The 25,063-nt window shown below is 44.0% G+C and overlaps 1 protein-coding gene across 1 annotated transcript; it reads right to left on the bottom strand.

Annotated features, from left to right (window-relative positions):
• Positions 1-3,497: 3,497 nt before the first annotated feature.
• On the bottom strand, positions 3,498-20,894 carry NIT2 (nitrilase family member 2). Its single transcript, XM_021692433.1, has 10 exons — positions 20,802-20,894; positions 17,251-17,369; positions 16,510-16,630; positions 15,011-15,099; positions 11,182-11,275; positions 10,390-10,464; positions 9,199-9,277; positions 7,661-7,759; positions 5,535-5,590; positions 3,498-5,180 (listed from the first exon to the last, which is right to left on the bottom strand). Exons 1-10 carry the CDS (start codon positions 20,827-20,829, stop codon positions 5,089-5,091), a joined length of 852 nt encoding a protein of 283 aa, XP_021548108.1. The 5' UTR covers positions 20,830-20,894; the 3' UTR covers positions 3,498-5,088.
• Between the last annotated feature and the right edge of the window lie 4,169 nt (positions 20,895-25,063).

Raw genomic sequence — 25,063 nt, 5'->3', positions numbered from 1 at the left:
GACATTTATAGAATCCCTAAACAGCAAAATATACATTCTTTCCACCTGCACATGGAACATTTACTAAGATAGAGCATACTCTGGCCCATAAACAGTCTCAATAAATTTAATACGATTCAAATTATAAAAGTATGTTATTTGGCCACAGTGGAATCAATTTAGCAATCAGTAACAGAAAGATTTGGAAAATCTCCAAATATTTAGAAACTAAATAACATAACGCTTGGATCACAGAAGATGACAAAGAGAAGTTAGGATTTTAAATTGAATGACAAGGAAAACACAACGTATCAAAGGTTGGGGATGCAATTAAAGCAATTCTGTGCCATTTATACCACTAAACGCCTATACTGGAAAGAAGGAAAAGTCTCCAATCAAAGACATTCAGTACACACTTTAAGAAACTAGAAAAAATAAGAGCAAATGAAACACAAAGTAAGCAGAAGAAAATAAATAAGCAGAAATCAATGAAATCAAATCTAAAAAAGAGATTTTAAAAAAAACAATGGAATCAAAATATGGTTCTATGAAAAGTTCAATAAAATTGATAAACCTCCAACAAGAATAATCAAAATCAAGAGACAAGATGCAAATTACCACACAACTCTCTCAGACCACTGAAGAGAAGGAAATACTTTCCAAGTCATTTTTTAAAAATGTTCTAAAGATTTATTTGAGAGAGAGTATGAGGGGAAGGGACAGAGGGAGAGGAGAAAGAGAGTCCCAAGCTTCTCCCTGCCACGTGCAGAGGCCCATGTGCGGCCCGATCTCCTGACCCTGAGATCACAACCTGAGCCAAAACCAAGAGTCAGATGCCCAACTGACTGCGCTACCCAGGCGCCTCACTTCCAAGTCATTTTAGGAGGCAGCAGATCCTGGTACCTAAACCAGAAAGAGATATTACAAGAAAACTACAGACCAAACTCCCTTATGAACACAGATGCAAAAATTCAAATGTTAGCAAATCAAATCCAACAATAATTCATTATGGTCAAGTGAAGTTTATCCCAAGAATGAAAGGTTGGTTTTATAACTCCAAAATCAATCAATGTAATTCACAATATAAATAGCCTAAAGAAGAAAAAAAAGACATGTTTGTCTCAATAAAGACTGAAAAGGAGTCTAAAAAAAACCCAGCATCCTATCCTGATAAAAACTCTCACCAAACTAGGAATAAAAAGGAATTTCCCCAATGTAATAGAGGGTATCTATGACAGGCTAAATTTTTTTCTCTAAGATCAGGACCAACACAACTTAAGTCCACTCACTACTTCTATTCAACACTGTTCTGGAACTTCTAGCCAATGCCACAGGCCAAAAATGAATGAATGAATGAATGAATGAATAAATGAACAAACAGGAACCAGATTGGAAAGGAAAAAGCGTATTTATTTCACAAAATGTCTTTATTTGCAGACATGATCATCTATGTAAAAAACCATATGGACTCTACCCCAAAAAAGCTGCTAGAGTAAGTGAGTTTAGTGAGGTTGCAAGATATAAGATCAAATACAGGAATAAATTTTATTTTTACTAGCAGTGAAAAATTGGAAATTAAAGTTTACAAAACAATATTACAGCATCAAAAAAATCTGTAGCCTCTACGGATAAATCTGACAAAAGATATGTATTACCTTTACAGAAGCAAACAAACATTGCTAAGAGAAATTAAAGGCCTAAATAACTGAGGACATATCTCATGTTCACGGGTTTGATATTAAGATGTCAATTTTCCACCAAACTGCTCTATAGATTCAATGCAATCCTAATCAAGATCCCAGCAGGCTTTTTTTCTATAGAAATTTACAACCTGATTCTGGAATTTATATGGAAATACAAAGGACTTAGAATAACCAAAACAATTTTGAAAAAAGCTGGAGGACTAATACCACCAGACTTTAATATTATAAAGCTACAATAATCAACACAGTAAGTTACTCTGTAAAAATAGATGAATACATTGATGAAACAGAACACAGAGGTAGGTCGAGATATATACAGCCAATTCATTTTTCATAAAGGTGCCAAGGCAATTCAATGGGAATAGGGTAAGCTTTTCAACAAATGTGCTGGAACAAACAGATAACCTTAGGCTAAAAAAAAAAAAAAGAAAAGAATCTTGACTCATTTTTTTAAGATTTTATTTATTTATTTTAGAAAGAGAGAGAGAGAGACAGACAGCACCAGCGGGAGTTGCAGAGGGAGAGAATCTCAGGTAGACTTCATGCTGAGTGCGGAGCCTGACACGGGGCTCGATCCCAGGACCCTGAGATCATGACCTGAGCCGAAACCTAGAGTCAGATGCTCAACCAATGGTGCCACCCAGGTGCCCCAAAAAGCATCTTGACTCTTACCTCACACCATATATAGAAAATTGACCATTCAAAATGGATCTGAGACCTTTATGCTAAAACTGTAAAACTTCCAAAAGAAAACACAGGATAAAGTTAGTGACATCAGGTTTGGCAATTTCTTAAATACAACATAAAAAAGACAAACTTTTAAAAGAAGAAAAAGCAATTAACTGGACTTCATGGTAATTAAAAACTGCTTTAAACAATACTTTTTAAAAAATGAAAAGACATTTTTTTTTTTCTCAGACTTGGAGAATATATTTGCAAAACATAGTATCTGACAGAGGATTTTTATCTTGAGTATAGAAAGAACTCTTACTAATCAATAGGAGGATAAACACCCAACAAAAATATGGGGAAAAGCTATGAACAGACATTTCACCAAAAGGGATACTCAGCAAAGCACATGAAAAGATGCTCAGCATTATTAGTCATTAGGGAAATACAAAGCAAAAAAACCACAATGAAATAACCTTACACACACATTAAAATGGCTAAACTTACTTTTTTTTTTTTTTTTTAAAGATTTTATTTATTTATTTGACAGAGAGAGACACAGCGAGAGAGGGAACACAAGCAGGGGGAGGGGGAGAGGGAGAAGCAGGCTTCCCACAGAGCAGGGAGCACGATGCGGGGCTTGATCCCAGGACCCTGGCATCATGACCCGAGCCGAAGGCAGACGCTTAACGACTGAGCCACCCAGGCGCCCCTAAAATGGCTAAACTTAAACAGTCATCATACCAAATACTGGTGAGGACGTGGAGCACCTGGGACACTGACAGACTGATGGTGATGAAGTAAAATGGCAGTCACTTTGGAGAACAGTTTGGCAGTGAAATACACATAGGACCCCACCATTCCACTCCTAGATAATTACTCAAGAAAAACGAACAACTTGGGGGCGCCTGGGTGGCTCAGTTGGTTGAGCGACTGCCTTCGGCTCAGGCCATGATCCTGGAGTCCCGGGATCGAGTCCCACATCGGGCTCCCTGCTCGGCGGGGAGTCTGCTTCTCCCTCTGACCCTCCCCCTTCTCATGTGCTCTCTCTCATTCTCTCTCTCTCAAATAAATAAATAAAATCTTTAAAAAAAAAAAAAAAAGAAAAGAAAAACAAACAACTTGTACAAAATGTTTTTAGCAGCTTTATTTCTAATAGCCAAAAACTGGAAACTCAAATGTCTATCAAATTATGGTATATCCATATAATGGTCTACCACTCAGCAATAAAAAAAGAAATGAGTGACACACACAGGGATGAGTCTCCAAATAATCATGATGAGTGAAAGAAGACAGAAAAGTATACACATTAGGTATGATTCCACTTTTAGGTAATTACAGAAAATTCAAACCTATCTACAGTGACAAAGCTGATCAGTGACTGCCTGGGGTGAGAAGGGTAGCTAGAGGGGATTATACAAGAACACAAGAAAATTGCAGGGAGGCGCGAGGCGAGGGTTGTTCATTATCTTGATTAGAGTGGTTTCATGGATGTATACATGTGTCCGATTTTACCAAATTGTATACTTAATTTTAAAATGTCATTTACCTTTTTCATTCTTGTATTCCTCTGAGTATACAATGCTGGTTTCCAAAGGTTAAATGACATGATGATGTCATCACTCTTATAGCTAATAAAATGTGTGCCCATGCATTCTTTTGTTTTAAAATTTTGTTTTATTTTCCAGGATGGTAAATATATATGTAAACAGTGGTGTGCTAGTGTGGGACCGCTCCAGCTCACGAGTGCTAACTGCGCGTATTTCCAACTCTGTTTAGAGATGTCATACTGACAGTCTGAGCCTTGGCCACAGTGCAAGTATTTACACCATGGAAACTGGCAAATGTTACTGCAAAATCAGGGTTTTGGGGACAGCTGGTTGTTAAACGTTTTACCAGCCCAACATATAACATACATAAAAATAAAGTTCATTGGAATTCTTAATTTTTAATGGTACAAAAGGATTCTGAAAACCACTAGGCTAAAAATTTGCCTTTATCAAGCTAGAAAGTGTTACTAGGGAGAAAAACAAAAAGAAAAAGATTTTCAGACACTCACCCCATCAAGAAAATCTTTTGCAGAGACTCATCTTTGGTTGCCTTGACCAAATGCCACTAGTCATTCTCCCATATGACTCACTGTTGACACAGCCTCTCCCCTAAGACCAGGAGGGTCTGGGCTTGATTCATGAGCTCCTCCTTGAATCTGAAGAACCTCCAGGCTGCTAGGAAGGACTGGGGCTGCCATCTCCTCTAGCAAACACCAAGGGTCCATCACCTTGCTTCCCATAGCTACTCACAGACTAAAAATGTAACTTTAACATCCTGCTCCAAAAAACTATAGCACCAGACCAAGTTTTCTACATAATGGGTTCCAACTCCAGCAATGAGATGAGAGGTGTGTGTGACACAAATGTATTTGTAGCAGGTGAATCAACCTAGATACCAAGGTCTGATACTTTTACCAACTACTACGAGGCAACTTAGTATGGGAGGTATATAGTCATCCCCTCTTCCTTCTGCTCTCAATGCCAGCCTGAGTCCTTTTTAACTATTTAATATGGTGTGAAAAATACCATGTGCTGATGCTCCATCATCTCATTAGAAAGTTCCCAGGAAGGGGAAAAAGCTGAAATTAAAAAAAAAAAAAAAAGATCTCTTTAAAGAATTCAGCAGGGAATGGATTACGTTGCAGAAACATATCCTCCTGTTTCGTGACATGTTAGAAACATAAACCTTAGGGCTTTTTCGCCTCCACTGCATAGAGGTCTGATCGCTTCTGGCTAAAAATGGGGATTTGCTGGCGTATTTCAGCCAACTTCTTCAGGTCTGCAAAAACAGGAAAGTGTACCATTACTAAGACGTAACTCCTCACTAACCAATGAGGATTTCTTCCACAAACAGTATAAAACCCACCAGAATCTCAGCAAGTAACTCAGTAATATCAGCCTTGTCCGGAGGCCCAGGTGGCCTGGCACCGTCCCTGGGGTCATTTCAAACCAAACCAAGAAAACTCAAGCTGAGAGACAGCCCCCGGGGCTTGTTATCCTTAGTTCCCCTAAGGATAAACGAGGAGGGGGACCCAAGGGAGCCCCTCCAGGGGACATTAGCTTCAGAGCTGCGGAATCACCCCAGACCGATGGGGACACCACGGACCTAAGCTGTGCCAACGACAAACCTTACCTATGTCTGAACACACGACCGTCTCCTCGGTGCCGGCTTTGGCAAGGACCTCCCCCCTGAAAGAGATGCCGGAGGGAGGGAGTGGGTACTAACGCCCCTGCTCTCCTCCCACCTCAGGGCCCCAGGGAAAGGCATCGGGAGACTGAAGACAGGAAGGGAGGGGCGTACATTCCTGCTCCACCATGTAAGTAGCTGTGTGGCCTTGTGGCGAGTCATCTGCAAGCTCGTTCCCTAACCTATGAAGTGGAAACAAGAGCTCTGTGAGGACTGAGAAGACTATGTAGTAGGTTTCGTAAACTGCCAACTGCTAGGAAATGGCAGCTATTCCACGATTATAAACCTCCAGGAATAGAGCTCCCTGTAAAGATCGGGAAGCTCCATCCTGTCACTTCATGAGTGCGATAGTAAGACCCTTTTGGGAGGGTGGGCTGGCTCTTTGCGCCTTCCAAGGCTGGGGACAGAGAGGCTGGGCCTGAACAGAGCCCAGCGCTGCCTGGGTCTCTGGTCTCATGCTTGTGGCCCCTGGTATCTTGTTATCGGGTTTCAGTTTTTTGAAGGAAAGAAGTGGTGGGGAAACCACACCCCAACAGGAGAGGAACCCCAGGCTTAGAAATAGCAACACTCCTCCTGCCTAAATCTGGGGAAAGGCTGATCTGGAAAACCTTCCAGTCCTGAGTTTCTTAGCCCAAAGCAGGACTTCAAAGACATCTATCGAAATGAAATTTCTCCAAAACACAAAATAATCTGACCCAACAAAAAATCTGACAAAGTAAATGGTTCCATTTCCCAGGTGGCCACAGACAAATTCCTGGCACCAGTGAGCTACAAACATCATCATTAATGCCATTTAACCAAATTCTTCTTATTCTTTTCTATTTCCTCCCCATTTGCCCTGGCATTCAAAGATCTCTCTCTGGGGTAACCCCAGGCACCCATCCTGATGTCAATATAAGCCAGAAGGCCCCCCAAATCCTACAGACAGAATTTTGAAAAGGAACCAATAAAGATAAATCATGTACAACTACTTTGTCTCAGAAGCAGCCAGCTTGCTCAGTAACAAGGTTCATCGGGAGAACCAGCAGGGAGCAGAGCTGCCCAAGAGGCCAGGAAGCCTATCACCAACGTCTGGACAGAGGAACTCGAACCAAGTTGGAGAAAATCTTCAAGCCAGTTAATCCTTCCAGCCTGCCAATGCCTCCCAAATCTAATGTGCACGAGGCTCCCTGGTCATATCTTCCAAGGCCTTCCCCTATCACACACTTTAATCTTTGGGTCCTATAAAAACAGGAGAGAGAACTTCAGGGACCCACAGTGATCTATAAGCCTTCTCAGCCTTGTTACTGGTCTATTTACCCTGAAATTATAGAAATACACATCAGTGTGTGTGTAATCATACAAATATGTGAGAAGTGGTATGGAATAAACCCAAGTTCTGAAGTCAAAAGTTCTGAATCTAAACACCAGCCCTAACCACTTTGTCCCATGAACTTCAGTTCTGCCATCTATAAACGGAGCCCAACTTAGGAAAAGTCTCTGAGTTCACATGGAGACCACGTGTGCGAAAGTGCTACGAAAACCGCACAACTACAGCCCAGGAGCTGCGTATGGTAACAAATGACTGCGTGCTGAGTGGACTTTGGTGCCGGCCTCACTAGACGAGGCTTGTCCCTGTCACAGAGGTCAAGGGCAGAGTTCCCCTTAATTGAACCCATCCTCCCCCATCCTCTATTCATTAGGCAGGGAGCAAAATCCTCGCCCTGTAACTAATTCCTGTTCTAGAACCAGTCACCCAGCTTAAATTTTAACCAAAAGCCAAGAGTCTGGGAGCCCTCTTTACTAAAATCATCAGTGTTGCCTGTTTCCCCCATGTGATCCAAGTCCGACTGACAACAAGAGCCACTCAGAGGGCTAAGGCCAAATACTCAGTCAGGACAGCAGGGCCACTTCTTTCTCACACGGTTTTCAAGTGGAAGGGTCTCTCGCAGACGAGGCGCAGACCTGGCAGGCATGTGAGGATATGGGGGTTTGAGGGAGCGGCAGGGCTGGTGGGGAATCAGAAAACCCACCCACCCAAGTGCCCTCTCTCTCAAGCTCCTGGGGAGCCTGTCCCTGCTTAGCCAACTCACCAAGGACTCACAATAGTGCTGTGTCCCCAGGCAACATATGAGGCTTGATCATCCCGGGCAGGAGATGCTGTGGCCACATATACCTGATTATCAACAGCCCTGTTGTCAACAGACAAAAAAGAGAGAATTCATACATTATAGATAGGCAACATTTTTCTATTCCAAATGTACAAATCCTTCTTTTAAAAACTAGGACAGGGTAGGCTGGCTCAGACATGGAAGGAAACACCCAAAGCCATGAAACCCTCTCTTCAAAAAGTATCTCAATGCATAAACCAGTTCTCAACTGGGGGTGATTTTGCCCAGTGGGGACATTTGCCAATGTCCAAGGACACTGACTTTGACTTTTTGACTTTGGTGATAGGAGGTTGCTACTGGTACCTAGTAGATGGAGACCAGGAATGCTGCTAAACATCCTACCATGCACAGCACAGCCCCCACAGCAAAGAATGATCTAGTCCAAAATGTCAGCACCACCACAGTTGACACCCTGGCCTGAGCCAACCTGTTAACCTACAAAAGCAAGTCAAGGTGGCCAGAGAGAATGGACCAGCCTTGCTGGGGCCATACGCCTTGCAGGGCCGCACGGGACTTCCATGCCCCCAGTGGCCGAAGTCCCATCAGCTCAGACTAGATAAGAATTTCAGGTGGCAGCCTGGGTACATCAAGCCACCTCACCTGGGAGCTCTCCGGGCTCAATCAGCGGATCCATGCCAGGCCATTCCAATGTTTCTCAAGCTTTTCTGCTTTCTTCAAGACTGCATTCATTAATATACATGGTATCGGGTGCCCCTACCCCATCTTCCACCAAGCAACCAGCCAAACACCTCTGCTGCCTCCTCTGATAAAAATCACCATCATTTTTAGAGGTGAGAATAGCGGCTACATCTGGGCAAACAAGGACAGGGTTGGTGGAAGGAACAAAAGGGAGCATTCTAGAGATTGCAAGTGTTCCGTGTTGACCTTGGTCACAGGTGAATACACGTGCAGAAAACTCACTGATCTACAGACTTAAAATTGGTGTATTTCTCTTTAAGTGTATTATACCTCAATTAACAGAACTGTAATGAAGAAAACCAGCATTTCTGACCACTACTTCATGGTTTTCAGCACACTTTACACAGACACACACAGTCACACTCTTCTTCCCTTCCATGTTACATCCACCTCTGCTAGCTGCCCTTCACTGCTCGCTCCCCAACCTTAGGGGACTCAGGACACAGCTACTGTGACGTGCCGAGGACACTGTGCAATGCCTCGGACTACAGATTAGAAAAACAAGACCTTGTAACAAGTGTCTTGGCAGAGTATTCCAGGAAGAGCAGAATGGCGTAAAGGATGGGGGCGGGATAAGCACCCCAATCTGCAGAGCACAGTCAACGGGCTGATTCATCTCTTCCGACTGCATCTGGATGGCAAAGCAGGCTGGGTCAGGGGCAGCATTCTGAGTCAGGAACGTTGGTACTTCCACCAAACTGGAAATCTTTTCACAAAGCAACACTGAGACACCTGAAGGTATGCCTGAGGGGCTTTCTTACCGGCCTCGCTGAAGCAACTCCCAGTGGGCTGGTCCAGTGGTCATATTAAAAGCTCCAGGATACACCAACAGCTGACAGCCTTGGGAGAGAAAGGCCAGAGAAGAGTGGGTCCAGGTTAACACCCCACCACACTAGCTCCCCATTTTGTTCTTTACCCAGTGGGGACCAAACTCGAACTTTCCCAAGCATGAAAAGATGTCAGCCAAGCCGGACACTGTCAGGAATATTAAGTTATGGCTCCGAATTCCTTTAGAGACACACACATGCTACACATACATTCAAAAACAGTGGTACTGATGACCAAAACCACGGTATGTGACTTCACTTAAAAAAAAAAAAATCATTCAAATTTCTCTCAGCACCATATGGTCAGCTCCGCACGGCCAAGGACCACATTCACTAATGCTTTTCAAGTGAAATGGGGGGCAGAGTAGGTGCGCTAATGCTTACTGAGAGAGCTCAACAGGGTCTGCCAACCCAGAGCCCATGCACGTCCACCTTTTCTGCTGAGCAGGCCATCAAAATGTTTGCACCCACTCCACTTTGTTAAGTGAAAAGTCAAGTCCGGATCAGAGTAGTTTGGACAGTCTAGCAGGGATGCTCACATTTGTTGAGTACCATACAAAGAGCTAAGTTCTCCCTCCTTAATCTCCACACACTATGCCTATGAAAAACCTGAGATCCACAGAGCTCTAAAAATTAAATAATTTACTCAAAGTATCACGTCAATTAAGGAGGAGAGTTGGAAGCAGAACCCGGATCTTCTGACTTGGCTCAGTGTTCTTCTAGGCCAGTAGGACATTTCTTCTCTGGACCAAAAAGTCACAGACTATATTTCTACTGTACCCAACATCTAGGACTACTGAGTGTGAAATCCATGACAGACACCCTAGACCACATCCTTATTTTTAGTGGGCTCCATGTGACTCTTTCCAAACATGGTAGCAAGAAGGGCTCAAAGAATAGAGCAGATTTAGGAGCACGGTTCCTGCCTTAGCTGCATGGTGTGTTGAAATACAATCTCTGAAAAACCATACTGTCCATATACAGCAAAAGTCTGAGGAATCAGATGGGGTGGAGAGATTAAGACCTCTTCTCCAGTTTTTCTGCCTAAGGGCTCCCTCGACACACAAAGACCAAGCCAGAATCAAATCTCTAAGCACCTACACCAGAGTCGTGGTGCCGTCTCACCTCTCTGGGCGTAGATCTGTGCGAGCTCTGCAAAGCGCAGGTCGTAGCAAATGCCCAGGCCCACTCTGCAGTAAGCTGTTTTTCAAACAGAAAATGCACAAATGAAAAGTTAACCTTTTGAAACACGGTGCGGCAGAGTAAAGCCTCCATGTAAGATCTCAAAACACTGATGGCAATACATTAACCCCAGGCCATGGATGGAGAAGTATAAGCTTACTCCTGCTTGGATTTTCCCTCATAAAGACATCATTTATCTCAGATTAGAAATGAGAAATTCGGGGCGCCTGGGTGGCTCAGTTGGTTAAGCGACTGCCTTCGGCTCAGGTCATGATCCTGGAGTCCCGGGATCGAGTCCCACATCAGGCTCCCCGCTCAGCGGGGAGTCTGCTTCTCCCTCTGACTCTCCTCCCTCTCATGCTGTCTCTCATTCTCTCTCTCTCAAATAAATAAATAAAATCTTTAAAAAAAAAAGAAATGAGAAATTCATTCTAACTGAATGCTTATTATCTGTGTGGGAGGTGTTCAATCACAGCCTAAGAGATAAACTCTGGAAGCAATCATGCTAATACCATGCTGTGACCAAATGGTAGAGCAAAATCAGGTCAAACCCTTTGTTCTCTGTTCAGCCCGCCCTTTCTAGATCTCTGACCATTCTCCACCCGTCTCACTTCTGGTGTTGCAGTCAGGGTATGTAAAGAAGTGGGGGAGGGACATACGAGGGAAAAAAAAAAGGGAACACCTGATCCTCTTCTACTGATACTACTAAAACAGGTGAACATGTCTGGTACTTACGAGTATCAAATGTGGAGAAACTATCACCAGGACTCAGCGTTTTAGATTCTTGAAATGTAATTTTCCCAGGAACATCGATGTCAAACAGATGGAGCTGCACCACAAGCAATGAACTTGGTTACCTCTTCTCCAGCAGGGTCACGGCAATCATAGCAAACATCTTTCCATGGCCGGAAACTGGGATGCTCTGAGATTAACTACACAAACAGCAACCCCCACACAACCCACCCCACAAGCTGACACCTTATCAAAGTGAGTTCTAATATGCAAAACGGGAAAATCATGCTGTAGGCTTTATGACACTTCTTTCCTAGGTGGTGTGCAAGCTGACTGTCTAGGTTTCTTTTGGGAAGCAATTAACATGTTATTCTTTTATTCAGTATAAATGCTAAGTGAAGTCTTCACAGACTCATAATCAACCTGACAAAATGGCAGGAGAGGTGGAGAGCAGGAGAGCAATTAAAAATAGGTAGAATTTTCCAAACTAAATGCAGCAATATATAAAAAGAGTAACACATCACTTCGAAATTGGATTTATTCAAGGAAAGCAAACAGAAGCAAATTGGATTTATTCAAGTAAATCAATCAACGTAATTTACCACACTAACAAAATAAAGGAGAAAAGTCATATGATCATCTTAAGAGGTGCATGGTGAGCATGTGGTAAACTTCTACATTCATTCTTATTTTAAAAACAAAAGAAAAAAACTCTTCTAAGAAGGGAACTCCCTTAATTTGATAGAGTATCTGAAAAAAGAAAAAAAAGGAAGGAACATCATACTTAATGGTGAAATAGTAAAAGCTTTTTCATACTGAGATCAGGAATAAGACAAGGTGAATTTCCTGTTTACACCTTTTAGTTGGAAGCAGGATCCCAGTTGTTGCTGGGAGTGGTGATAAAAATCACCTATAACAATACTGGCCCGAGGAACCAGAGGACAGCGTTTCACAGCAGCTGGAAAAGTGAGGGAGAAATCCTGCAAAGGAGGAAGCCCAAGAGGAAGAGCCCTAAGTTCTATATATGAAAATCTATCCAAATCTCTTGCTAAGTACTGAATTAAAGATGTGTAGGGCGGACTCCAGGCAGCCCAGCTAAAGCTAAATGACTTAGAACAGAGCAGCTGAAGTTGCTGCCCACTCCCAAAGGAAAAAGAGTATGGTGTTTGAGTACAACCAAGTTAACTACTTACTAAAACAAAAAAATACAACATTTTTCAGAGTAACAGAAGCTAGAATCTCAACAACATATAATCCAATATGTAATTCAAAATTACTTGACAAAGAAACAAGAAAATGTTACCCAACTTTAAAGAAAAGGCAATCAGAGGCACCTGGGTGGCTCAGTTGTTAAGCGTCTGCCTTCGGCTCAGGTCATGATCCCAGGGGCCTGGGATCGAGCCCCGTGCATCAGGCTCCCTGCTCAGCGGGAAGCCTGCTTCTCCCTCTCCCTCTGCTGCTCCCCCTGCTTGTGCTCTCTCTCCCTCTCTCTCTCTGTCAAATAAATAAAATCTTAAAAAAAATAAAAAAAAAAAAAATAGAAGGCAATCAATGAAGGAGACTCCAACTAGACCAGATGTGATAATTACCACAAAGTAGCTATTGAAACTAAGCTCAAAGGTCTAAAGAAAGTACACTCTCAATGAATGGACATATAGGAAATACCAGTAGAAAAATAAAAGTTTATGTGAAATTTTAAAAGATTTCACTGGATTGGCATACGGGAGACTGGGGCTTACAGAAAAAAGATTCTGTGAACTTAAAAACAGATCAGTGTGGGGCGCCTGGGTGGCTCAGTTGGTTAGGCGACTGCTTTCGGCTCAGGTCATGATCCTGGAGTCCCTGGATCGAGTCCCGCATCGGGCTCCCTGCTCGGCGGGGAGCCTGCTTCTCCCTCTGACCCTCCCCCCTCTCATGTGCTCTCTCTCTCTCATTCTCTCTGTCTCAAATAAATAAATAAAATCTTTAAAAAAAAACCAAAACAGATCAATGTGAAGTGTCCACACTGAAGAAGACTGAAGAGAAAAAAGGTGGGAAAAACAAAAAACCAGAGTCTTGGTGACCTGGTTTGGTGGAACAGTATCAAAATTGAAGTCCAATAAGAAGAGAATGGAACAGAAAAATATTTATCAAAATAATGCCCCCAATATAATGAAAGAGTTAAATTTACAGATTAAAGAAGCACAAAGCAGGACAAATATAAAGAAAACCGTATCTAGGCAGGCACATCAGAGTCAAAACACTGAGAACTAAGGATTATGAAAAAAATTTTGAAGGCAGACAGAAAAAAAACATGAATTACATACAGGAGAACAATACAAATCACCACTGACTTTTTATCAGAAAAAATTTTAAAAGAGGCTAGAAGATACCTGAAAAACATTGCTCAAATTTCTAGGAGACAAAAGAAAATGGTCAACCCAGAATTCTATTCCAGCAAAAGTATCTTTGAAGAATGAAGACAAAATAAAGATATATTCATAAACAAAAACTAAAGGAATTCCTACCTGGCACATCCTCACTAGAAAAATTCTAAAGAAGGTCTTTCTGTTTGAAGGCAAAGATACCAGATAGAACTATGCTCTTTAGAAAGAAAAATACCAAAAAGGTAAACATTTTAGTAAACAAAATATTTTTATCTTTCTTTAAAATACACATAATTACTTAAAAACTTAGTGTTTTGTGGGATTTATAATATATGTAGATGCAACATGTATGTCAACTATAACAGAAAATGGGGTGGGGAAGGAAATGATACAATTGGGAAGCTCTTAAATTTCATATGAAGCAGTATAATATTAATTCTAAGGAGACTGCAAAAAGATAGGGTGCATGTTGTAATCCCTAGGGCAACACTTAAAAAAAAGCAAAGATGTATATAGCTAAAAGCCAATAGAAAAATTAAAATGAAAAAAAAAAATTAAAATGGAATTCTAAAAAATACTCAACTAAGCCAAAAGAATGCAGGAAAGAGGAACAAAGGGAAAAAAACAGTAAAATGTCTAATGCCTAAATCCAACCGTACCAATAATTACATTAAATATAAGTGGAGTAAGCACTCCAGTTAAAAGGCAGAGGTTGTCAGAATGAAGACAATAACAAGACCCAACTGCAGGCTATCTATAGGAGAATCATTTTAAATATAAAGACACATACAGGTTGAAAATAGGGAATTAGAAAAAGATGTATTATACAACACTAAGTATTAGAAGCCTAGAGTGGCCATAGCAATATCAGAGAAAAAATAAACTTCAAGACAAAGAGTATTATGAGAAAAAAAAAAATGGATTTCATAATGCCAAAAGGACCAATTTTTTTTTTTTTTTAAAGATTTTATTTATTTATTTGACAGAGAGAGAGATAGCGAGAGCGGGAACACAAGCAGGGGGAGTGGGAGAGGGAGAAGCAGGCTTCCCGCCGAGCAGGGAGCCCGATGCGGGACTCGATCCCAGGACCCTGGGATCATGACCCGAGCCGAAGGCAGACGCTTAACGACTGAGCCACCCAGGCGCCCGCCAAAAGGACCAATTTACCAGGAATATTTAACAATTCTCAATATGTATGCATTTACTACAGCAAAGATGTCAACTCTCCCCAAAGTGACCTCTCTATATTCAATGCAATTCTAATCAAAATTCCTGTAGATTTTTCCTTTGCTGAAATTGACAGGCTAAGTCTAAAATTTATATCAAAATGTCAACAGCCAAGATTCGACAAGTTGACTGTACCAATTCATCTAACGCCCCATGTGTGTGCAATATGATGAGAGAGACTATGGAACATTACAGCAAATTCTCAAGAGGTGATGAGACTTGCAACATTCCCTGCTTACCTTTCTGTACTTTACCAGTAAAGTGCCATCAGGCCCAAACACGGCACAGGTGTTATATAATTTCCCAGCATCCTCTTCAGGAATGGAACCTTTCATTGAGAGGAGAAACACACAGGCAAAGAAAATATTCTGAATGAAGCATTCTTTTATGATCACTGGACAAACACTTGATAAACTGTCACTTGGGTCCAGGAATAAAGTATACTATCTTCTAAGGGTTCTTTTTGTCTTCTTGAGGATGATCTTTCAGAGATAAACTTCAGAGTATAGATGAAATATAATTAAGTCAGATACCAAAGACAGGTCTCAAAAATAACCAAACTGTTTCTGAATTCGGCTTTGATCTTGAGCTACACTTAATCTATTTAACACTAGAGCAACATGGAGGATTCACTGTTGCTCAACTTAAATTCACCAGGTCCTGCAACATAACTGTATCCAAAAAGGCCTCAAGATGGGAATGTAAGCCAGTCCTGACACCACTGAATGTAGTTCCTGCATTTCTCTTTTCTTGCTTTGTCTTTTCTTCACCTCTCATTCATTTCTAATTCTTAATATAACAGAATAATTTTGCTATATTAAACAGTTTTACTGTATTTTTTCTTTAAGCAAATAGAACATTTTAAAATGCATTTCAAGGGGCACCTGGGTGGCTCAGTCGGCTAAGTGTCTGCCTTCGGCTCAGGTCATGATCCCGGAGTCCCGGGATCAAGCCCCGCAATGGGCTCCCTGCTCAGCAGAGTCTGCTTCTCCCTCTGCCCTTCACCCCGCTTATACGCTCACTCTCGCTCGCTCTCAAATAAATACTTTTAAAAAAATTTTTAAAAATCTTAAATGCATTTCAAAATCACACTTCTTTCAAAACCACGTTTATAAAGCTACCTTGATGTATATGGCCTCTTTGTGAAAAAACAAATTTCTTAATGTTGTATTAGTATAATGAAAGACACTCCAATGCGGTTTTTCTTTCCACATTTCCACCTGCCTCTGTATTCCCATTGCTTCTCCAGGGAAAATCAGTTTGGTGTGTCCTTATACAATATTTACCATGTGCTACATATATAAAGACAGAAAAAAAATACATAACCTTTTGTGTGAGGCATTAATCTGAATGGGAGTACCTGTTCATGTCGTATTGTACTTGCTTCTTCCATGTAACAGTGTGTCTTGAACACTTTTCCACATTATTACATAACATCCACCTCATTCTTTTTTTTGTTGTTTAAAGATTTATTTATTTATTTATTTGAGAGACAGCGAGTGAGTGAGCACAGAGGGAGAGGGAGAATCAGGCTCCCGATGAGCAGAGAGCCCGATGAAGGGGCTCCATCCCTGGACCCCGAGATCATGACCTAATCGGAAGGTGCCACCCAGGTGCCCTCACCACATTCTTTTCAATGCCTAATTTACATGGTTTGTATTCCATGGTTTAAATGTAACAGAAAGTATTCAGATGTTTTTAATGTTTAGGCCACTACACCTTGAGGGCAGGACGTTACCTCCAATGAGATATACGCCGCACTCCTTTGCTACTTCAGAAAGCTTCTGTGTGGATTCACCAGGAATTTTCTCAGCGTATTCAGGAAAATATTTCGTGCCATATGGAGAATTAAAGCATTCCTACAACAATGTTGGCAGAGAAAAAGGGAAAAAAACCCGCGAAAATATCCAACCCATTTTACAGTTATGCTTTAAGAAGGCACAGCTGCCTCTCGTAAACTCTGCTCGCGAAGGGGTAAAACACAGCTGGTAAGGAAAACAACAGTACCCAGAGCCAGAGAGCCTGTGGCCATAAGCGAACACCTGGGCTGGCTCAGGTGGGGCGAGGCGACACACGTCCTGTGTGCTCTCTCAGACCCTTGTCAACCTGGCAGATCGGCCTCTTCCTCACTGTCTGCAGGCAAACTGTGAGTTCCCACCCTTGGGCACCCAGGCCCCGCTACAACTCGGCTTAAGCACAGGGCTGTGGGTGTTAGAATGAATCCACGGGCTCAAAATTATATCCTTAGCTATGGAAAGCAATAAGCCTGTGCTTGAAAAAAATACAGAAGCTTCAAAAGCCACAGAAGATGTTTCCTCATCTGTAAAATGAGCGGTTTCTAAGCTCCCTTCCAGCACTATCATGCTGATCCCGCGAAATCTCCCATTCCCCAGAATATGCTGGACCCCTGGATGCAGGCCGTATTCTAGTCGGTCAAGAGCTCCCAGAAGGAGGTGACCCTCTCCGCCTCCATACTTACTGGCAGAGAAACGATTTGGGCTCCTTGTGTTGCTGCCTCCCGGATGAGGCCACAGGCTCGAGTGACGTTGTCTGATTTGATGGAAGAAACCTGAAGCTGGATGAGGGCCAAGCGGAAAGCTGAGGATGAAGAGGAGAGAAAACTGTCAGAAGACCTGACTGCTGAATCAGAGCAATTCTCAACCGGAGGGCAATTCCGACGCCCAGGGACATGTGACAACGGAGACATTTGGATGGGCACAACTGTTGGGGTGCTCCTAGCATCTAATGGGCAGAAGTCAGGGACGCTGCTCAGCATGCCAGAGGCCACAGGACAGTCCCTCACAATAAAGAACGATCCAACCCGAAATGTGACTGATGCCGAGGCTGAGAAACCCTGGAAGAGAACGCCACCCTGGGTCACGCTCCCACCGGCACGAGAGCCTCAGTGGGGTGGGCAGGGCCAGCTTCTTACATACTAATGAGACCGCGGCTTGAAAGAAGGAGACTGAGTCTGAACATGGAATTATCCCTTACTGTTTGATCTTGGGACTCAACCTACCCCTGACCTGGGTACTGAGCACATCTCAGTGCAGGTGAAATCCCTAGGAAATCACCCACTCGCCGTGAAGTGGGGCAGCAGGCCCGTGGGAAGGGGAGACACCTGTCTCTGCTCCCCCCCACCAGCTGGGACCTGGTGTCCCGGGCCCAGCTGCTGGCGGGGGTGGGGGGGGGGTTAGCAGCCGATGAGCTGCACTGGGGCTTATCCCGGGGCAGGGCCACCGGGCACCTGTGAGATTTTGCACTCACCCCATGAATATTCCCGTGCCCCAAAGAGCACAACAGTAAGTAGCAAATAAAAAACGCCACGAGTGGTGGAGAGAGAGACTGTGGAAGGAAAAACTAGCAGTGCTTCTTCCTGCTACCTGGGTAAGGGGCTCCACGTTTCCATCACAGACTGAGTCCCACCGATTATGTGGCCAACAAGAAATGCTGTCCGCCAAGGAGGTCAGGGGCTCTTCCAGGCTTATTCCCTCCTTGAGGTAATAGCTACACCCCACATGTGCTTCTCCTATATTCTTTAGAGTTCTCTTGTAGCTCTTAATCACCTACTGGTTAATCATTCATACAAAATTTTTCCTGTTCAAGTGACTGGTGTGGTTTCTGTGTCCTGTCTGGACCCTAACTGATGCAGTTTTCGCTCATGGTGTGATGGAAGGGGACATTAAAGGATCCAAAGCACGTGGTAACCCATGAAGCTCTGCAAAACTTCAGGAATTATCAGTAATGGCCTTCCCTGGCTTCCCTACCCACCTCTGCTCTAGAAATCTGAAAAGCTCTAGAACCTGAAAACCATTAGGGAGTTCTCCCCCTGGGTGTCGCCTACAATGGTGCAAATGTCCCCCGAAGAAGCAACACTGACAGACCCTTACCTGTGAAGGCCTCTCTGGCTAAGTGGTAACCCTAAAAGTAGGAAAACTCAGATGTTCCACTCCTTGGTTTGTCCTAAATATAGTGAGAAGAGCTCAATTTAACCCTGAATGCCACTTGAGGAGTTTCAGAATCTGAGTGAAAATGAAGAAAACGAAAACAGGAAAAACCAAAGCTGGGATTACTTGGGAGCAAACAGATACCTTTAGGTGTCACCAGACCATCCTACAGACCCACTGAAACTCAACACTGTAACTGTCAGAAGCTGGGCTTTGTCTCTGCTTCTGAGGGATTAAAAGATGCAATTCACCACGGCTCTGCTGACCGTTTCCCCTCTCCCTCATCCTACCCAGAAAGGCAGCTGTCCTGATCCAGGCTGGGGACCGCCTGACATTCTGCAAATCACCCCCTCCTCTGAGGGGCTGAGGCAGGGAAAGGCCACCAGTGAGGGGTTTCTTGATGCTGAAAACAATACTAGTCACTTCATCGCCTCAGCTGTAAAATGAAAATACAATCACTTTTAAGGTCCTTGGCTGCTCTAATATTTATCAGAATCTAAAAATGGAAGACTGACCAAAGGAAAAAAAAAAGGATAAAAAATATCTAAGTGAAGGGACCAACTTGGGAAAAAGCGTAAGGAATGTGCCAGGCCCTTTACGCACACGAGCATCTGAGGCGTCCTTAACACTATTTGGTAGATGAGGAAACAAGGGGATTGCAGGGGGGAAGCTGCACAGGATCAGTGAACAAGTCAGTGGCAAATCCGAGCCAAAATCTAGACCTGTAAAGCAGGATGGGAACTTCATTTGTTCGTTTTTGGGTGGGTTGCAGGGAGGTCATGTAACTTGAAAACGTTCCTCACACAAATCAGAACCACCCTCAACCCCACCAGGAACCACAGCTCTCAAGTCCACCAGCCTCTGTCATGCCCTGCGTCTTCAAAGATACCGGCCACACGCAGAGGGAGGGGTGTACAAGGACTTCCATACCCCGGTCCTGAACATTGCTTCAGCCCCCGACTTGCACTGAGCTCTGGCAGGTTAAGATGAAAAACAGCACTTCCACAAACCTTACCATCTCGTGGGAGCCTCCCAAGACTCAGCAGGGGCAGTTTATGCCCATTTTACAAGTCAGGAAACTGAGGTTCAGAGAGATTAAATGACTTGTTGACATGGGCTGAGGCAAAACTGTAACAATCCAGGTCTCCAGACTATGAGTCCAGAGCACTCCAAAGCCTCCTGTAAAAGAATCTGGCAAAGGCCTGGAGTCAGAGATCGCTAGAAACGTGCCCCTGGGGCCGATCCAGGATAGGGATGTGTAAGGAACATGTAATACCTAACCTGAAAGCTCAATGCCCAGATGCAGAAACAGTTTGTCCAGTTTTCTTGTCCAGAAGAGAGCATTCCCCACTGGGTGTGGGGGGTGGCAGGTAGGGTGGTGCAACATGGGGCAAGTTAACCAGTCCTCTGACCACCCAGCCCAAATGAAAGAAAACAGATGCTTCATTTTCACGTGACAGGGTTCCAACCACAAATAATTAGGGTTGATGCCTTTGCAAAACCCAAGTCAAAAAATCAATCTGTGAAGAGAGTGAAAGCGACCCCACTGGATAGTAGCGCTAATGCAAAACCTAAGAGCCTCCAAGAATCCCACAAGACAGAGGTTCCCACACTAGCAGAAGTATCATAATCACTGAAAGGCTTTACTGAAAGTGCAGTCTTCGAGTTGGGGCAGGGGAAAAAGGGGGTGCGGAACTTGGATTTTAAGTGATCACCCGTCTACCTGCCTATTCCCGCGCAGGTGAACTTGCAGGGGGCGGCCCCCGAATGCACCTAGAAGCACCGGGTGGGACGCAGGAGCCCAGCGAGGAGCAAGGCGCGGGCCCTTCTGGCCGGGAGGCCCCGCGCTCCCGCGGCCGCGCCCGCCCTCCCGGAAGCCTGGAATCCCCGGGAGGGCGCAGGGCCGCGCTCCGCCGCCAAGACGCCCGAGGCCCCAGTCCCGCGAACGCCGGGCCGGGGAAGGCCTGGGGCGCGGCGGGGACACGGAGCGGAGGCGAGGGGCTGAGCCGGGGAGACCCGCCGCCGGCTCCGCAACCTAGGCCTCCCGGTCCTATGCCTGAGTTCGGGCCGCCGCGCTACTTACTGGCCATTGCTCTCCCAGGTAGCACCATCGGTGGCGCGGCCCCAGCGGAGGTCTCTGGACCGAGAACGGCGACACGGCGCGGGGCGGGGCAGAGCCGCGCGCAGGAGGGGGCGGGGCCTGGGTTCCATCCACACCCCGCCTCCCGGCTCCGCCCAGAGCGTGTCTTCTTTCCTGCTCTCCTCAAACACCTGTTAGTCTTCGCTGTTTGCACTAGGATGAACCAAGGAGAAACGACGAATAACAACACAATCCAGAAAAAGTAATGCCTCAAAAGGCAAAGGGACCAAGGTGGGCGACCTAATTTGGGGTGGTGTTTAACAATCGGCCTCTCCGATTCTTGGCAAAAGGACTGAACCCCTTGCTGGTTAGATCACCTCTGGCCGGGAATAATACCGTATTTGCTGATTGCCTTGGGCTGCTTGAACAAGTCGCTGTGACGGGGATGGAATTACCTAGGTTGGTTTAATCACTCAAGACATCAGTGCGCTCTGACCGCAAGGCTGCTGCGGCATGGGGGAGGGGAAAAGAGAAACAGTTCAAACACAGGATCCTCAAAAGTTCAGTCCACTTGAAGCGGGAAAGCTAGGTTTCTCTTTGTCTCACGGAATCGGAGAATGAATGAATCTCGCGGACAAAGGAGAGTGAGTAAAGCGATAGAAGTTTATTAAGCAAGGATACAGGAAAAAAGCTTTTAGGAGTGCGAGGGGTCCCGACAGGGTTGCCAACGAGGGCCTCCACTGACAGTCTTTTTTTTAGAACTGACCAGGCAGCTTGTGGCCTTAGCATTCTTGTGATGTCTTGGCTTGAGTAAGGGACTAGCGATAACATTTTTAATGGCTTCTTTGTTAGGGTCTGGTTATTCTTTGTTGGTCACAGGTGACTATTTTAAAAAAGACACTCCCCCCACACGCCTAGGGCAGGGTGGTCTGGTTTGTTCCCTTATCTCTGGTTTCCTTACACCTCAGCGTTTTTGGGATTTCTGTGAGCCTGATCCCATAGCCCCATACCTCTCTCTCCCTACCTAGCCCCGCCTGTCCCTTACTCACTCTTACTGAAATACCCTAATATTGTTAGGACTTTTGTATTTATATTTATTAGGATTGCTTTTTGATTTTTTTTTTAAAGATTTTATTTATTTATTTGACAGAGAGAGACACAGCAAGAGAGGGAACACAAGCAGGGGGAGTGGGAGAGGGAGAAGCAGGCTTCCCGCAGAGCAGGGAGCCCGATGTGGGGCTCGATCCTAGGACCCTGGGATCATGACCTGAGCTGAAGGCAGTCGCTTAACCAACTGAGCCACCCAGGTGCCCGCTTTTTGATTTTTTAAAAAGATTTTATGTATTTGAGAGAGTGTGGGGGCTGGGGGTGGGGCAGAGGGATAGGGAGAAGCAGACACCTTGCTGAGCAAGATTCCTGAGATCATGACCTGAGCCAAAGGCGGACGCTTAACAGACTGAGCCACCCACTCGCCCCGGATTGCTTGATTTTTGTGTTTCATGTGTTTGTGTTTTTTTTTTTCAGGTTTGGGGATCAAAAATCATAAAATGAATAAAAGCTTGCTATCCTTTTCAATGCTCTGGAGTAGTTTATTGAAGTGGATCCTAGTTTTTAAAAGGATACTCTAAAAACATTTTTGGAATAGAGACATTCAAGTATGAACTGGGTATTTGATGCTTTGATGAATTTTGTGATTATGCCAATGTCTTTACCCTGAGAAGATGCATGCTGAAGTATTTAGGGGTAAAGTGTCAGAATGTCTGACTTGCAAATGGTAGGCAAAAAAAATATGTGCTTATAGAGCAAATGTGGCAAATTTATTAAATCTAAGAGGAGAATATATAGCTGTTCATGGTACTATTTTAAGACTTTCTAAAAGTATTGAACTATAAAACTTCAAATTATAAAATGTTCATAATAAAAATATAGGGGAAAATACGTAGCAATTATGGTTTTTTTGAAGGTTTAACAGACCAGCTGGACCTGGCTTTATAGCAGGAAGATAATAACCTTTTAATTTCTGCTATGTTTATTAGCCTATTAAGGTTCCTGAGTCAATATTGGCCACTTATAATCTGCCAAAAAAGTCACCCATTTCATTTAGATTTGCAAGTTCATTGGCATTAAGTTGTATCTAACAGTGGTACCAAACATGGCTAGACATGTTATTAGAACATCCAGGTGGAGATGTCCACTAAGCAGTTGGTCCTAAGCCTCAAACTCAGATGTTCAGGCTGGAGACTGATTTAGGAGTCATCAGCAATTTAAACTAGGACAAAGTTCTGAGTGTGGATGACAACTTGCGAGTGGACTGTGAAAAGCACAGTCATAAGAAGGGCCTGTGAAACCTGGTAAGGAGCCACCTGAGAGGTAGGAGAACCAGGAGAGGGACGTCAAGACCAAGAGTCTGTGGGCGCTATGTTCCCTACATCGCATGCAGGGAAGCTAGTGACTTGGGTTCTAGAGAAGGGAACAGTAAGAAATATGAAAACTGTTTTTGAGCTTTCCTTTAGAAGTTTCTAAAGTTCGAAACTAAGCCCTAAGGGAAAAGCTAGTCACTGGGTTCCAGTTCTGGTTCTGCCACTGATATGATGCTAAGGCAAATCGCCTCATTCTCAGGGCCTTTTCATCATCTGTAGCACAGAAGGGTTCAGAGGCAAAAGGAGAGGTTGGAGGACTGAGTTCGTCTGTCACCTCTTCACTCCCTGTGAACCACAGCAGCTCTGCCTTCATGTTTCCATGTTCCCTTTCATCTGACATTTGAAAAGTAGCCAAAGATTAAAAGCACTACACTAAATGGATCTCCAAAATCTGGTATTGCCAATCATGTCTCACAGCTTCAATGACCATTTCCAGGCTGGTACTGGTCAGATTTCTATTTTTATTCCAGAGGAGCTTTCCCAGCACTTCCAGCTGCTAAGTCATCTCTATTTACATGCCTTGACATCAGTTTAAACTCAACCATCCAAAACTCATTTTATCATCTCTAAAAGAGCTTCTCCCAGCTTTGCTCTTACATAGAGGCACCACCATTTGTGCTGTTTTCCAATTCTCCTAGTTCCCCATGCCTTCCCCTCAAAAATCGAAATCACTTCTGTATGTTTACCATCCACCTCTGGTGAAGGACAGGGCCCTTCTGACTCTCCTAAAATACCCCTTGATTTCTGCCTCCTTTTCTGTCCCTGTGACCACCCCTCATGGCTAGGCTTTCCTCATTTGGGGGAGATTGCTTTAGGCAATTTAACTGGTCTCCTTTCCCTCAGCATCTTATCCTCCAATCACTCTTCATAGTATTAGGGAAGTTAGTCTGGGGGGACATAAAGTTCAATTTTGGGGGGTGAGGTAGATATACAAATGACTAATAGCAGAGACAAAGGGCTGAAAATCAGAATTAGAATCATCTCCACCATATAAGAACAAGAACTCTAAGAGCAGATGAGATCTTAGGAGAATATATACTACAAAAAAACAAAAGATCCAACTTGGGCATTATCATACTGGGTTTAGAGCTTTGCACGAATGTCCATCAAGTGACGAATGGATAGGGGCAGCACCTGGGTGGCTCAGTCGGTTAAGTGTCTGCCTTCGGCTCAGGTCATGATCCTGGAGTCCTGGGATCGAGCCCCGCATTGGGCTCCCTGCTCATCGGGGAGTCTGCTTCTCCCTCTCCCTCTGCCCCTCCCCTGGCTCATACTCACTTTCTTTCTTTCTCTCTCTCAAATAAAAAAAATCTTAAAAGCGATGAATGGATAAATAAAACGTGATATATCCATACAATGGAATATTCTTCAGGCATAAAAAGGAATGAAATTCTGATACATACTACAACACGGAGGAAGTTTGAAAATATTATGCTAAGTGAAAGAAGCCAGACACAAAAGACACTTATTGTATGATTCCTTTTATCATGAAATGTCCAGAATAGGCAAATCCATAGAGACAGAAAGGAAATTAGCAGCTGCCAAGGGCTGGAGGAAGAAAGTGAAAAGGGGAGTGACTGCTAATGGGTATGGATTTTTTTTAAAGATTTTATTTATTTGAGAGAGAAAGAGCGCATCAAAGAGCACAAGGGGGGGCGCCTGGGTGGCTCAGTTGGTTGAGCGACTGCCTTCGGCTCAGGTCATGATCCTGGAGTCCCGGGATCGAGTCCCGCATCGGGCTCCCTGCTCGGCGGGGAGCCTGCTTCTCTCTCTGACCCTCCCCCCTCTCATGTACTCTCTCTCATTCTCGCTCTCTCAAATAAATAAATAAAATCTTTAAAAAAA

This window comes from Neomonachus schauinslandi, chromosome 1 (assembly GCF_002201575.2).
Source record: "Neomonachus schauinslandi chromosome 1, ASM220157v2, whole genome shotgun sequence".
NCBI lineage: Eukaryota > Metazoa > Chordata > Mammalia > Carnivora > Phocidae > Neomonachus > Neomonachus schauinslandi.
The sequence above is the reverse complement of the archived record's forward strand: the minus strand, read 5'-3'. Positions and strand labels throughout refer to the sequence as shown.